Here is a 15981-nt window from a genome sequence, read left to right as displayed (position 1 = left end):
TGGATTATAAGTTAAACTTTTCATCTCCTCCTTTGCTGTGAACCTGTGTGCTTAAGTGTCAAACTAGGATCGGTTATGGCACTACTGTTAACCCACAAACTCCATGGGGAGAGGAGATAGCCAAACTAGCTAAGTCTGTGACTGGTTCAAATAACACCTCAGTTTGAAGTTGAATGTGGGCTGACATTCAATAGTAAATTGACAGTAAAAGATGAGTTATCTTGCTGTCTGAACCAAGCCAAGCTAACAAAGTTCACCAGTGGTACATCCTTTTCATGAGTTGTTCATGAGTAACGAACTGTGGTGGGTGTAGCTGGGTTCAGGTAACACAATACCTCATATCACCCTGTCAAAACCCAATTTTAAATGAGACCCTAAATTTTGACAGCTAGCTGTCAAAATGCCTTTCCTCAAAAAATGGAGTGGGACGTCCTTTTGCATTTTCCCAAGCATCTAGTCTCAGAGAAAAGCACACACTGCACAGGGCCTGGAAGAGAGACTGGGCAAAAAGAAAAAGGATCTTGCCAATCCCTATGATCTGGACAGGCACCTGGGTTCAGACACAACAAACCATTGTGGGTACAATCCCACAAGAAGCCATGAGTTGTCAGGGTGACTTACTGCCCAGAAACAAAGCAACCAATCAAAAACAGTTCACATTCACCCCCATAACCTGCCAAGACATCCTGTGGTAGGCTGTCCTGTTGTGAACTCAGTCATGGAGAGCGGAGTCAGTAATGCGCTTCCTCTTCCTGTCATATCGCTTGTAATAGCAGCAGGTCTGAATGCTATATAGGGCTATACTGTACCAGAGGTGTTGTGTGGGGAAATATCAGCCCTCACAGTTCACGTCTAATAAAAAAAGAACTGGAAAGGGTGTTTTGCAAGGCTCTTTCAGCCAGAGGGCCAATTCCATTGGGGAAAGCTTCTGGGGCCTGCTTTATATTATATTGCGATTTATATCCTGCCTTTTTCCTACAAAGGGCTCAAGGCAGCTTACATCATCTCTCCTCCTCCATCTTATCCCCACAACAACAACCCTGTGAGGAAGGTTGGGCTGAGAGTCTGTGACTGGCCCAAAGTCACCCAGTTGGCTCCATGGCCGAGCGGGGACTAGAACCCAGATCGCCTGAGTCCCAGTCCCATGCTCTTAACCACTACACCTCACTGGCTTTCCAGTGGTGATGAGGAGCCAAAGCCAAAGAGGGAAGGGTAAAAATATCAGCATATTTTAACTTAAAATATATCTGGCCTGCAATTAAGTCATAGCAGAGACATTTGAAAAGAAATTGTACAAAAGGAAAGAAGCCATCACAGAATTTGTGGTCAGGGAAGTGAGAAGAGCCATGGGAAAGGGATGTGACCATTTTGGTACCCACCAGGAAAGCCTGGACTTGAGATAAAGACCTATCGATCAGCTATTCACTGTTATGTAGGATTGTGTCCTAAAGATGTGTTTAGATAGAAACAATTCCCAACATTCCCCTGCTAGCACAGCCAGCTTGGGGATGCTGGAACCACAGGGTTTTTTCCTGTCTAAATATCCACAACATCGTGCCCTTAGATCAGGGGTCCTCAAACTTTTTTTACCAGTTGAAAGCCGCCGATGCCGGGCGCAAGCCAGAAAGGTGGTGCTGTCACTGCGTGCAGGCCGGCGCGGGTCGTGGCACGCGCACTGAGGCGGGGGCGGGGCGCGCAGCGAGGCGAGGCATGGGCGTGCGCGCGCGGGGTGGGGAGCGGAGGCGAGGCATGGGCGTGCGCGCGCGGTAAGGGGAGCCGGGAGGCGAAGTGTGGGCGGGCGCGCGCGCGCGGTGAGGGGAGGGGAGGGGAGGCGGGGTGGGCGCGCGCCACGAGGCGGCGGCCTGCTCGCTTGGAAATCGTTTTCTCCGAGCGAGCAAACTACGCGTGGGGTGAGGTGGGTGGCGGTGGGCGCGCGTGTGGTGGGTCCAACTGGACATGGTAGGCCTTAGTTTGAGGACCCAGATGATTTAAGCCAGAATTTTATACATAATAGGAACACATCTCGAATGTACCAATATCAGAAATACAGAAAAGACAGCAAAGATTTGTGTATGTTTTTACAAGGTCCACTGTTGTCTCTCTTCACAAATATAAAGAAAAAACAGTATAAAATGCTCCTTCCCTGATATTTTACATCTTCTCAACAGTGCAAAATGTATAAAAGAACAGTATCTACCTGAGGGGATTTCTGCCTTATTGCCTTATCCTGTTTAAAAAGAAAATGTGAGAATGTCTCCAAATTAAACTTTATTGGAAAAAAGTTGTGTATCTTGTTGGTTTGTTGGTTCTATATATGATGCCTTTTTACCCATGATTTATTTGCTCAGAAAGTTTGAAATAAGTTTCAAGCTAGATCATAACATTTGGCAGCAATAATATTAATAGCAAGTAAATTGCATGACTAGGTTCCCGAAGGTTAATCAGAAGCAACAAACAGCTTTCCCTCTCTCCCCTCACCCTGTTCTTTAAAATCCAAGAAACTCAAAGATGTGATTCACTGCCTCATCTTTCCTGTCCTGTTGCATCTCAGGCAGTTGAAGATTTTGTAGGGTTTTGTTTGTTTATGTTTTTAATAAATCCCAGTATAATTTAATTTAAACATAAAAGAATAGCAAAATATGCAGGAGTAGAAATCTACTGAAATTAGACACCACATGCTTCCCAAATCAAACCCCCACCTCCAGTACTTTACAAAGTTGGTGAAAAACCTCCATGCATCAAGATACTTAATACAGTCAAGAGGAACAGAGAGAAGCATTTCTACTTGCAGAACAGATCTAGCCAGATCATGCTTTATATGGAAACATTACCTTTCTTGAATACTGTGTTTTCTACAAGGTCTGCCAAAGAAGGATTGCTTGAGGACAGGAAACTTTAATTGTTTTTCCCAATGGGGCTTTCAGAAAAACAACAATGTTTAGCAGGAGATTACAAATGGGTCCAATACTTCTTTCAGCAATTCTAGTGCTTGATCCTGCACTCCAGCAGATGTCAGGAGACCAGACCAAAACCCAAAGATCCCAGAGGTTAATTTTCTCCAGTTTTTGTTAGCCTCAAACCTAGTTCCTTCATTTCTCAGAACCTAATCCCTTCCTGCAAGACTTTCAGTATTGTGTTCTCCACTTACTCCTTCCCTTCAACTCCCCCTCCACTTTCCCCAGTCCCTTTTCTTACACTTCCAACTGCCTCCCCTTTCTATATTTCACACACTCCTTCAGTTCTCCACCTTTGGGAAGTGCAAGTTGGCAAGGGAACCTTCCATTTACTATGCTACCATCATCCAGAAAAGTCATGTACACCAGGTAGGGAACCAGCAGCCCTCCAAATACACTGGACTACAGTTCTTGTCATTCCTGATCATTGCTCATGCTGCCTGTGACTGATGCGAAGTGCAATACAGCCACTTCTAGACAGAGGTCCACAGTTTACCTATTCCTGAAGTCTGTCTTTGCAGGATGGACAATAGTACACTATTGTACTATTGTATATACACTTCCACAAAGTGTCTGCCCAGCACCACCACCAATAGATTATTGGATAACTGGATATGACTCACATCCCATTCCAGTTGAACTTAGCAGCAGAAAGCAGAAATCATTGTGGTGAGGCCAGATCCATTGACTCAGCAGGACTGGCTTCAGAGGCACCTGCCACTTAATGCAAAAACTGTGAGAAGAAATGACCTGACAGCACCTTTGTGATCAGGCAAACACCACTTCCATATCACCAGTTTGGGAAACAAATATGCCAGCTTGGTACTTTCTGGAAAACTTGTAATTTTTGTTAAACACTGTAATCTCCTTCTAGCTTCATTTCCCAAACACTGTCTGGTATGGGCAGGATGTCAGAGAAAAAATAATAAGAGTACTTTCTTTGCTGCCTAAATCCACTCAATGCTTGTATACATTTTTTAACAATTCCAGCAGACAGACAGTCGAAACATCTAGGAACAGGACATGGGTGCAATTTCATGGCTTGTAAAATACTGGAAATACATCAGTTTAAAAAATAATGCAGCAAAGAGGTAAGGAAGTAGCCCACAGTAAGTGTAAGCTGGGCGTCTTTGTCACTGCACACACGGTGGAGCTTCTCAGCAGTCCATATCCCAGTCAGTCACCATTTACTGACCCAAGGAGGCTCTCTGAAGTGCAGCCAGCCAGCTTACCCGGAGGTTCCACTCCAGTGGCAGAGTACATCTGGCCAAGCCATGCTGTGGCTACTCCATTAAATGAAACCTTAGTTTTAGCTTCCTGTTTTCCAGGAGACTGGGGTTGTTCATAAGTGTGTAGAGCACCAGCCATCTTGTCCTGGCTCTGCTTGACACCCTGAAAACTACAGCAAGACATCAGGACTTAGTTTCTAACACATCCTGCTTCCATATGACCCAAATTTGTTTGTTTACTGCTTTTGCATATCATTCACACCTAACAAATATCTCAGAACAGTTTAAATCAAAACAAATTACAGTGTAACAGTACAGAATTTAACATATGTATGCAAATAATCACAACAATATATATCAATAAAATAAAATGGAATCAATAAAAATAAAATCTATCTACAACGGCCCTTCTAGCCTTATACCCATTCCTACACCACAGGGCCCACAAGAGATGTAATGGTGTTCTTACTATAATCAAACTAAATATGCAAACAACAAATGGCAATAAATAAATTCAATTAAAATCAATAATGTTAATTTTTGGAAATAATTAAAATTGGCAATTAATAATTTGTAATTATTCCACAGTATCCTCATGTCTTTTCCCTATTCATTACAGAGAAATCAAGGGATTGAATACACAGAGGATGCATTTGGAATTAATGTTATGTGGTTGTAACAGCTAACCACACCTCAATCAACTACCAGCCATCCTCCAAGTTAGAAGAATAAGGAGCAATTAATTTTTTTTCTCTTTCTCTGTCTTTCTCTCTGTCTCTTTCTTTTTCTTAACCAAGATGAGGTTTAACAGAATATATAAGCATTCTGATAATTCAGGGGAAAAAACACGATCCTGGCATGCATTTATCAGCACTTCAGTCTGTATGAAGCAGAAGGTAAAGCTTCTCATGGCACAGAAATAAAGAACATTACCACTAATGTCTATAGAGCAAACTGTTGTTAAAGGCATAGGAGCAGAGGGTTAATGAAAAAGCTGGCAACACTAAAACCTGGTTCAGACAATCAAACTTGTAAGGGGATGCACACATGCTTCCACATTCAATTAACAACTCAGTGTTCTTTTCCTGGGATCTTCCATGATGTACAAACCTGGACTTCTGAGTTGTTCAGGGATTAAACAGCCCAGAGTTCACAATTGTCCATGGTTTGTTGCAGAGTTAATTCTAGGTTGCTTAACCCATGAACAACAGGTAGTTTTTGGGTTCAGAAATTACAAAAAACCCAGAAACAGAATGCTTTGGAGTTTGCATATTTGGAAAGGACTCTGAAACATGATTAATGATGCGTTATCTGAACTTTTACTGGACCTTAACAGCTGTAAAGTTGTCTGATGTCTCTGCTTAAGAAATTGAGAATTGTGGATGGTGAAAATTGACCTTGGCATGGTTGAGGATATTAGAGCTGGAAGTGTTTTTATGTTTATTTTGTGGCTTCTGAATTGTGATGAAGGACAATTGTGTTTTCCGCACAGCACAGACATGAGACTGAGATTTTGGCTACAAATCAGATTCTTAAGGCATTTTGCTTACGTACTTGAAAGGAACTCTGAAACAGAGACTTTCTTGATGTTCTGTCTGAATTTTAATAAGACTAACAGTTGTAAAGTTGCCTGATACCTGTATTTAAGAAACTAAGAATTATGAATTCTGAAAACTGACCTTGATACTGATTAAGCTTCAGTGCAATGGAAGAGATGGCTGTCGCCGTTCCTTCATTCCCATTTTTTATATGATGGGAGTTGCTGGATGTTTGAGTCAGGGAATTGCTTTCTTTGTTGTCCTTTTTGTTGTTTTCAAACTGATCTATAGATGATGCATTTCGAAGGACAGCTATGTCTCCCAAATAGCTCTGATTGAAGTTGGGACTTTGGGAAGCTGATACATAAAGATGGCAATGATCCCATGTTACCATATTCTTACTGTCCTATCTCATTATTAAATGTGGGTTGCAATTTTCTTACTTCAATAATGGCAGAGAGACTAAGAAAATGTATAGAAAAACAGGTTCATACAGATCAGACTGAATTTGTCCCAAAAATATATATGAAAGATACTGTACATTTTGTTATTGATGCAATTGAATGGGTCGAGAAGAAAAAAGCTGCATTTACAGTGGTACCTTGGCTCACAAACTTAATCCATTCCACAACTCTGGTCACAACCTAAATTGGTCGTGAGCCAAGTCAAATTTCCCCATAAGCTCCAATTTAAATAAGGTTAATCCATTCTGTAACTATTTTTTTTTACTCACAAAAATTTGAAATAAAGTGACAAAGAACAACAAAGATCGTGGCCATCTCCTCCCCCTGCCCGCAGGGAGACGGGTGCGATTGCGGGCGCGCTGGGGGAGGGAGACGGGCACAATTGCGGGCGCGCTGGGGGAGGGAGACGGGTGCGATCTTGGGCGTGCTCGTGCAGGGAGGATGGATGTGATCATGGCCATCTCCCCCACCCCCAAGCATGATCATGACCATCTCCCCACCCCTCAGCACAACTGTGATTGCACCCGTGTAGGGAAGGCAGGTGTGATCGCAATCGTCACCCGACATGGAGTTTGTGACCTGCAGCAAAATTTTTATGAAATTTCTGTTTGCGACTCGATTTGACCATGAACTGAGGCATTTGTGCGCCAAGGTACCACTGTATCTTTTTAGAAGTGAAGAAAGCTTTTGATAACATGTCTTGGCCCTTTTTAATGGAAACTACAATATTGAGACTGTAGCACAAGCTTTCTGAATTGGATTTAATCAATTTATACTGAACAATGTGCTAAGATTTTAGTAATGGCATATTAACTGACAGTTTTCAAATGGAGAAGGGGACATGCCAAGGATGCCCTTTATCACTTCTTTTATTTTTTCTTGTATCGGCAATTTCAGCAAAAAAGATAAGACAAGACCCCAAAATAAAAGGTTTTAAAACAGATGGAGAAAAATACAAACTGAAATGTTATGCTAATGACATAGTTTCAACAGTATATAATAGAGCAAATTAAAAAAATCTGCACTCTATTCAGGGTATAAGATCAATGAACAAAAAATTGTACCAAAATTTGCAACAAAGCAGAAAGAGGAAAGTATAAAAAAGATTTCAGGATGTGAAATAACCTCAAACCCAGTTTGAGGCAACAGTGAGAACTTTGGCAACAGTGAGAAAAAAGAAACGTGCCTCACTGTCTATAAGCCTCTCTTATCCTAGTTACAACTTTCTTAAAAATTGTGCTCTTCCTCAGGTCACAGCATTGTATACTACCTCTGAGCCAGGCTTCAAATTTGAGCAAGGGAGGGAGGATTCACAAGTCAAACCACTGCCATGAAGTGCAGATCAAAGAAGTTAAAAGTTCTCTCACATCACCTTGGGACACCTGCAGTGAGTTGACCTTCACCAACTGGAGATCTGTTCCTTAGCTTTCCCAGGATCCCTGTTCCTTTCCAACTGCTAGCATCTGTGGTACAGCTTACCTGATCCATCCCAATCCATTATGGCAACCTCTGCCATGGCTTCCCGCTCTTGTCTTTCTCTGTTCGCTCTATGAAGAATGTAGCAGAAGCAGCCAAGGATGGGGTTTGTGTGGTAGTGGTCCAGAGCCAGCATTTCAACCCAAGTACAGAAACCTGCAGTGAAACAGGGGCTCATCCAGGGCTCCAGGGCTGAAGCCATTGGCATTCTGTTTCTGGCCAATGAAAATGACAGGCTATTCTGCCTGGAAAGCTCCCCCGAAGAGCTTTTGAGAACCGCCCCGCAAAGAGAATTCCAGGCACTTGCCTTTATCGCAGGATTCAAAGCCCGCTGGCATTAGCGGCCTGTCTAACCGCCCAACCAGCCAGGCTCCCAGGATGACGCTGCGGAACAGTCGCATCAAGCAGGAAAGCAGTCCCACCACCACGGAATGGAAGAACAAGAAGTAATTGAAGTTGACAAAGGCCCTCCTGCAAGGATGAGAGATCACTGCTGAAGCATTTCACAATTATCGCCCACACCCGCTCCAATGTGGGAGCAAAACCAGGTGATTTGGGGGTGGGGGGGAACTGAACTAAACAGACGTGACTGAAGCCTAAAAATTCATTAGACACCTCCTCAATCTAAATGTGCTGAAATACTCAGGAATGCTTCGCGATTGCTTCTGGGGGTACTTTAGGAAGATCTGTAAGGCACAAATTACAGTACTGACTGAGGTGTCATCTTCTCCTGAGTGGAAGTTTTTCTGCATTTTTCTAGAGACAGGGATCCAAATTTGGCTAGGAGGCTGGATGACCTGACCACCCCACCACCCCAGCTTCTGTGGGCAGAAGGATGCCACCCAGAATGGCTTTCCCAGTCCTGTCCCTTCTCCCACTGGGTGAGGACATGGGGTAGGCGAAGGCTCCCTTGGCCTGGATTGGAGAGCTGGACAGCCTGCTTTGCTCCTGCTTGTCCTTGGCTGTATGTGCGTGGCTGACGCTCACGTGCCCCACAACAAGCAAAGGCGGAATGCCCTGCACAGAGGCTGCTCCCCAAAGGCTCTCCTTGTATCTCAGGAGGTGATAAGTCCCAGGTAGCCTCCAGGCCAGTGGGGAGAGATGTGTGGAGCCCATGGAAGAGCTCCCCGAGCTTAGTTGCCCACTCTAACCACTAAACCACACTGCTTGGTTTTATTTGCACCTGTCTGGGCTGCAGTTTGGCACTGCCTCGCTGACACTGAGTGTTTTACAGTAGTGTGCCTTCATTTATCTTTCAGGTTTATAGCCTGACTCTGGCATTCCCTCTTCTGAGGGGGAGGGGGGTGCTTTTATTTGCACTTGCTGTGCTAGGGAATGAAGCCTGGTGCTGCCTGCCACATGAGATGCTGGAAACAGCAGTACAAAAATGCTGACCAGACACTGGAGCGCCCAAGCTCTTCCTAAACTGCGAGGGAAATGCCAATGTTGCTGGCACTGCTGCTGTAATGTGTGGGTCAGAGAACAAGCTGCGGGAGAGGGCGAAGGAGTTCACTACTGAGCTTCCAAAGATCTTAACATGCAGGGGTGGAAGGTGGTGTCCTTCCAAGGCCCCCGTCATATTGACCTCTACAGGTTTGAAATCAACATACTGGTCAGGGCAATCCTACATACACTTACCTGAGAGTAAATTCCATTAAACGCAGCAGAACTGACTTTGAGTAAACTTGTATAGGACCTTTTTGTAAATAAATTCACGTGCAAATAAGTAACATGAGCGCTATGGGTAATGCTGCCTTATAAGGGTGCCCAAAGCTCACTGGCTGCTGCTTTCTTAAATATCCTTCAACTATAAATGCCATGCAGTAGAAAAAACTTTATGCTAAAAACTGAAAAGCAAGAAGAGTAACACTTCTGGACACTAACCAGTTATCCAGGGCCAACGGCTTCTGCTTGTCTTGTGGCGAAATTTTTGGCTGAAGAAAAAATCTCCCAGCAACAACAACTTGCAGCTGCCTGATAATCGTGATGATAACCAATGAAAGGCTGAAAGGCAGAAAGCAAAGGGAAATCTCTGTGTTACATTTAAAATGAAAGGAAGTGAAGATGAAGCCAGTCGGAAGCTATGTGAGGAGAATAGAGAGATGGATTTAATTGCCAGCTCCTTACTCTAAGACCCCAAATCCCTATATTTGTGCAGTCATTTTAATTGATATAGTATTTCTGTTGATTGTATCTGTTATTATTTGCTGCTTACTGTTTGTTCATTGCGTATTTTAATGATGTGAACCATCCAGAGAGTCTTTCTGGCTGATGGATGATATAAAAATTTCGTAAGTAAATAAACAAACATGCTATCCAAAAAGCCTGTTCTATCTTTGAAAAGCTATCACTGAAAACGAAACGATAAGGAAATGATGGAGATTTGGCCAGAGCCTCCTGCAGGATTTCCTCCTGCCAAAGAGAGGAGCTGATTCGAAAAAGCAACATCATCTTAGCTGTTGCCACGGAAACTTCTAAAGTGGGAAACGAGTTGTGTACACAGTTGTTTCCTGAGCATGCACATTCTTTCTTCGGAGCTTGGCCTAGGATCATATCTTAGCACAGATGCGATTTGCAGTGAGGTTCCATCTACCTCCACAAGGCAGTTTTTAAAGGCAGGTAGAAGATGGAGACAATAATCTGGTGCTCCCCAGTCCATAGTGACAAGCCCTTGGTTTCTAGCCAGGCTGCCTTGCTGATCACAACAGCAGTGCAACTGACTGGCACAGGTCTGTCTACTGGCTTATGCCCACATTTATCAGCCTGGTAGTTCTTAAAAGCAGGGAGAGCAAAGCTGTTCTTACACTTACATTGTCGTTCCCCAGTTGTTGAGAAGATTCATCCACTCCCCACGCTTCATGGGCAAGATGAAAAGATAGACAAGTATGATTACAAACACCCACTGTATCAGATGCATGATCAGATAACCTAGAAAAGAGGAGAAACATTGGCAAAAGGTGGGAGGGGGGGGAGGGAAACATCTGCCTCACTGATAATTTATGCCAAATTCCCACAACAGATATTCATATACCCCATATTCCACCCATATATGCCTCCCTTTGGTTATTATGTGGGTAAATTTTGGATTGGGAACTCCTTTATTCTTTCATATGTACCTTTCCTACTTAACCATCTACTCACTTCTTGGAATTTAATGCAAGGTTAATTAAACAGTGTTCCTGTGCTCTCCTGATAGCCATCTGGTTGATACTACAACACTGAGAGGATAAAAGAGGTTAGAGAGAAAAGATAAAAGACAGCCAGCATGGCACGGTGGTTAGGCTGTTGGACTGAGGATCTGGGAGATCCACATTCTAGTTGTCACTCAGCAATGAAGCTTACTGCGAGACTTTTAGCCTGTCACTCACTCTCAGCCCAACCTACCTTGCAGGGTTGTTGTGAGGATAAAGTAAAGCTATGCAAGCCATCTTGGGTTCCTCACAACAGGGGAAAAGGCAGCATATAAATGCAGGGTAAGAATAATTATAATACAAAGCGATCCTTGTTAACACAATGAATCTATTAACCCTTTCAACATTTGAAGAAGTGGTATACAGACACAGCCACCTACACTCAGATAAACATAAGGATATTTGTCTTGTCTTTGCTGAAACTTGCCTATGCACGCACACAGAATACACAGGTTTATTAAATCCATGTGTTGATTACAATTAATATACTTAAGCTTTATGCAATGTAGGTTTTTTTGAGGAAAGGGTTTGGTTAAAACTTTTTGAAATGTACAATAAAAACATCATAAAACAAACATACCCCATATTGTGTATGCAACTTGCCACGAAATATATTTTCCTAAAGCTACCTGTTGGTAAAAAACAAAGTGTTTTTAAAGTGTTTTTAAAGCAGGAATCCCAGAATCATAATCCAAAAGAAAACATCCATATGCAATCTAAGGGGCAAAATCAACACGACAACAAGACAGGTCAGAATCAAGTACTGCCATTTCTTTCAGGGCAGGTGGGTGGAATTTAAAGAGCAGCAGAAATGAGGGGCTGCCCTTCCTCACACAAAACTCCTGTTACATAAACATTTTGCTCCACACAAGGCTCCGAGACTGGAGTGGTATACAGCAGGAGAAGAAGGTCCTGGTAGAAGCAGCTTCAGAGGACAACATGGATGGAAGCCTGTTGTTCTCAACACATGATGTTCTTGTCATTGTGAGGAAGGGAAAGAAAACTTCAGATGCCAGAGGGAATGGCATATCCTGCATCGGTTCACCCCACCCATTTTATATTATTCACCAAAGGGACAGAGAATAGCTCAAAAGATCTGACAGACATATTGATCATTACAGAGATAATGAGTCCTTTTGTCATTCTCAGGGGAGAGGCTGCTGTCAGCCTGCCTAGATTTCCCACAGACTCCACAGAGTTTATCTTCCTTATTTATTTTAAAAATGGACTGTGAGGTGAAAGCAATTTCAACCACTCATGCCTTCAGACATTTCCCAACCTAATACACAAATGTAACACATGCTGTTTCTTAGGCTGTCACAGCCTCTCTCATAGAATCATAGAAGAATTGAAAGGGACCATGAAGGCCATCGAGTCCAACCCCCTGCTGTTGCAGGACACCATGTTATACCATCTCCATAGCTGTGTAGGAAAATGGGCTAGAATGGCTTGCAAGGGCTTGAGGTCATTTTCCAGCTCTAAATTTAAGGCACAATCCTATCGTAATGACTGTAAGCCCCTGAACTCAGAAGCTTTTGATCAACCCGTGTAGGGTGAGAGGAGGACCAGCAGAGGCACTCTCTACCTACCTGCCGTCCAATTCTCCATTTTCGTTAGATTATGAATTATGAGATGGGCTTTTCTGCCAGTATAGCCAGGGCATTTCAGAAAGGCTTCAGGATAGCTCATAATCCTGCCCTCTCCAGTCTCCTCCCTCTCTTCTCCTCAAAATTCCCCCTATCCCCTTCTCCAGGCCTGCATTCCCAACCTTTCTGTACTGGCTATGAGTACTCGTATTCCCAAATCTGAGATCAGAGCCTGTAATCAAATATCTTGTGATGGCTCAGAGGCAGATTGTCCAAAATGTCCGTAATGATTTTAAACCAGATTGTCCATAATGATTTTAAATTATTTTTTAAAACTTGGAGTTGTATCTCCAAATACACAGGTATGAAAAGGGCACAAAGTCAGCAGCTAGAGTTTATCAGGTCTTCATGGTTATCCCCTTCCACCATAGATATATTCAATATTAAATTGTAAAGAACAGCATTGCATGCTATGGTTGTTTCCTATACTACATAATGACTAGAGGTGTAGGAAACATTCAGATGAAGTTTTCATGTTGTCATCACCTATTTTATGGACATTTACAGAGGATCTGAATGAAGACATCCCCTACTCATGATCTGCCTTGTGTTTTCTGACCACCACTTCTGGCATTTCCTTAACATAGCAAACCAGTAAAGGAAAAAAAGATGGAACAGTTGGCCACCCAATGCCTTCTGATTGCTAGCATAACAAATCCCCAAGAAGCATTCATAAGCCCTTTTCAGGCATTCATTTAGAAACATGTGATTCAGCTGCATGAATGCAGAGGTAGCACCTCATCCTTGGTAAGGCTTAGTCCCATGTTGTTAAGACCATATGAGATAAGTCTCAGAGCTGCACAGGTGCCATCAAGGGGACATCACACGTTCTCACAGCCCTTCTGTGTTTGTAGATGAACTCCTGAAGAGGGCCATTGGTGAACCTAATGGCATGTGTCCTGCATAGGGCCCATAAATACACATTCTGGAGATTATTTCAGAGGAACTGAGCACAGTCAACTCTGTCTATCTTCTTATTCCCCTTCAGAAAGCAAACTCACATATTTTGTAACTCTGCCATCTGCAAAGCAGCTTTCCAAAATATAACTTTCCCTATGAGCAGCATGGCAAATTCTGCTGGCTTTTAGAAATTAATGACTAATCTTATGAATTGAAATGACTCCATGCTTTCTGTAAATAGAAGATCTTATTTTTCTATATTGCGTTTATGGCTATTAATCTTGATTCTAACTTCAATGCAGGGGCTGGAACCTTTATTGGTCCTGAGGCCAGAGACAGCCTGCCCAGGCCTAAATGGTTTGCTGGATGATGTCCGGAGGGGAAAGCTCTCTCTGCTGATGCTATCCCCCCGCATCTTAGCTTTCTTCATGCAGAGACTGGAGCAGAGGAGCTGCTCTTCCAGGTGCCTGCCAAGTTGCACGCCTTCTTTGCCTGTGTTGCACTGTCCTGACTGGGATGGTGTACAAGGAGGCTCTTGGCTGGCACATGGAGGAGCGGCTGTGCAACTCCTCTGGCACAGGAGGGAAATATTGAGGAGAGGGCCGAAGCTTAGGAGTGACGCATCTATGAAGTGCATGGGGAACCTCCATGTGCCACGTTCAGCCTGCAGGCTGGAGGTTACCCATCCAATGTACAATAGATGCAAAATGGCTGCTGACCTGAGAGAATCCAAGCAGTGGGACACTATTCAAGAATAAGGAGTGAAAACTCACCACACTGTGAGAGGATGTCAATGTAGAAGGATCTGGCAGGAGAAAGTGCTTCTTGCCCGACTGCAATAACTTAATGTGTTTTCTAAAATGGAAAGGATTTAAATGGTTTTTTAAATGTGTTCCTTGCACCGGGATACAGCAAAACCCTCACACCCATCACAGCCTCCATCATATCGTCATACTTCGATGATATCCATAAAACATGGTGGGGAGGGATGTCTCAAACTTAGTATCAGCAGATACCTCAAAACAGGATTAGGTGACCTGGGATCCTCCAAACATTTTGGACTACAAGGTAAAAGCCCAGTCCTCACCAACTTGGAGTAAGGAATAAGGAAACTGGTAGTATAAAACATCTGGTGAATGCCAAACTGCCTACTCCGCTGCAAACCATTAACGAACGAAAGCAAGCAAACTTGCTCTCTCATTTGCTCGCTCACTCTGAACCCCTTCACTGTTGTTGATATTTTCAGGGAAAAAACACTTTAAAGATTGTTGCATTGCTAAACATTCAAACACTCATGGCCTCCACCTTGAGCTAGGTACTGTTTTGTTGGGGCAATATTGTTTGTGTGCATGAGCGCACATCAATATACCTGCACACAGGGTGGGAGGAGCAACTGCATCCTGAAAGCAAATAAAATCATAGAAACATAGAAACAGAGTGAGTCAGAAGGGGCTTCCCAGGCTCTGCTCATGACATGCCTGCCATGTGCATGTCCATCCATCCAAATCATCCATTTGCAGAGGTAGCATAACTCTTGAACCACAGAGTAGCAAAAAAGGCATTGCTCTGTTGAATGGTTGTACCTGGAATTTATTGTGGAATCAGCATGGATCACCCACACTTTCCCATTTGAGAAATCCTCTGGTGTTTCCCCAAGTCCTGTTTCCATCTTTTTCCTTATTGGAAAAAGTCTGGTTTCCTGAGAAGTAGTGAAATGCAAAGCAGGCTCCAAAGAAAGAAGATGCCCTTAGTGTTACTCTCCCCTCTTTTTAAAGAGATGTTCTTTCGAACTGACCAGTGATTCTTGGGCAGGTGAGCCTGTCGTTGCATAGCATACATACAGTGTAATGCAGGGGTGGCAAAACCGAGACTTGGGAGCTGCATGCAGCTCTTTTGAGTTTATTTTGCAGCTTGCAACTCGCAGCTCACCACATGTGGGTGCCTCTTACTGCTTGCCACCAGCAGCCACAGCTCACAGGTGCCTCCTTGTCACTCTCAAACATCTGACATTTACCAAATGTGGCTCTTCAGTTGAGCAAGCCTGACCAACCCTGCTATAATGTTTCGAGAGGATGCCATTTTTACTCACATTTTTAAATCAATATTTTCCATAGTGTGGCTATTTCACAAAATAATTTTGAGATAAGAGGGAAATACTTAGTGAGAACATTACAGTGCTAGGGGTCGTATGTGTGCATGCATATGTGTACCATGCCTCCACTTGAGGAGCCCTCCTCTGAAGAGCTTGGCTCAGCCAGCTGCAGGGATGCCCTGGCACCTGAGCATGAGGTAAAGATCGGATCTGGGAAGGAAACCACACTGGCAGTGGATGTGGCCCTCTAGGATGAATAAAAGGAGTGCTCCCCCTTTCCCAAGAAGGCTCAGAATCTGAGTCAGAGATAGGAAAACCTCCCACTTGGTTTGTGTGATTAGATGCCACTGGACACATGGGAGAACCCACCAAGCTCCTGGATAACAGGCTGGCTAGAATTGCCTACAAACTCATTGAAGATGGTGTCCAACATTGTTCCAGCACCATGGACCTTTTTCCTGACTCTCTCCATTGTTGCCTGGACTTGGACC

General features: G+C 43.6%; 1 protein-coding gene across 2 annotated transcripts in view; it reads right to left on the bottom strand.

Moving 5' to 3' along the window:
- Positions 1-2144: 2144 nt before the first annotated feature.
- LOC123028130 (stimulated by retinoic acid gene 6 protein-like) overlaps positions 2145-15981 on the bottom strand; it is a 49218-nt gene continuing 35381 nt past the window's right edge. Inside the window, exons 12-19 of one of the 2 annotated variants that reach the window (XM_044439669.1) lie at positions 14172-14253; positions 11433-11481; positions 10472-10589; positions 9546-9665; positions 7969-8132; positions 7665-7817; positions 5863-6078; positions 2145-4353 (exon numbers count right to left, since the gene is read on the bottom strand). In XM_044439669.1, the coding sequence (XP_044295604.1) occupies positions 4238-4353; positions 5863-6078; positions 7665-7817; positions 7969-8132; positions 9546-9665; positions 10472-10589; positions 11433-11481; positions 14172-14253 (1018 nt within the window). In that variant the 3' untranslated portion in view covers positions 2145-4237. The remainder of the gene's footprint in view (positions 4354-5862; positions 6079-7664; positions 7818-7968; positions 8133-9545; positions 9666-10471; positions 10590-11432; positions 11482-14171; positions 14254-15981) is intronic. The other variant, XM_044439670.1, reaches the window with a different exon arrangement.

Source organism: Varanus komodoensis, unplaced genomic scaffold (assembly GCF_004798865.1).
Source record: "Varanus komodoensis strain SLA01 unplaced genomic scaffold, ASM479886v1 scaffold35, whole genome shotgun sequence".
In the NCBI taxonomy this organism is placed as follows: Eukaryota; Metazoa; Chordata; class Lepidosauria; order Squamata; family Varanidae; genus Varanus; species Varanus komodoensis.
This window is presented reverse-complemented; position numbering and strand designations above follow the sequence as displayed.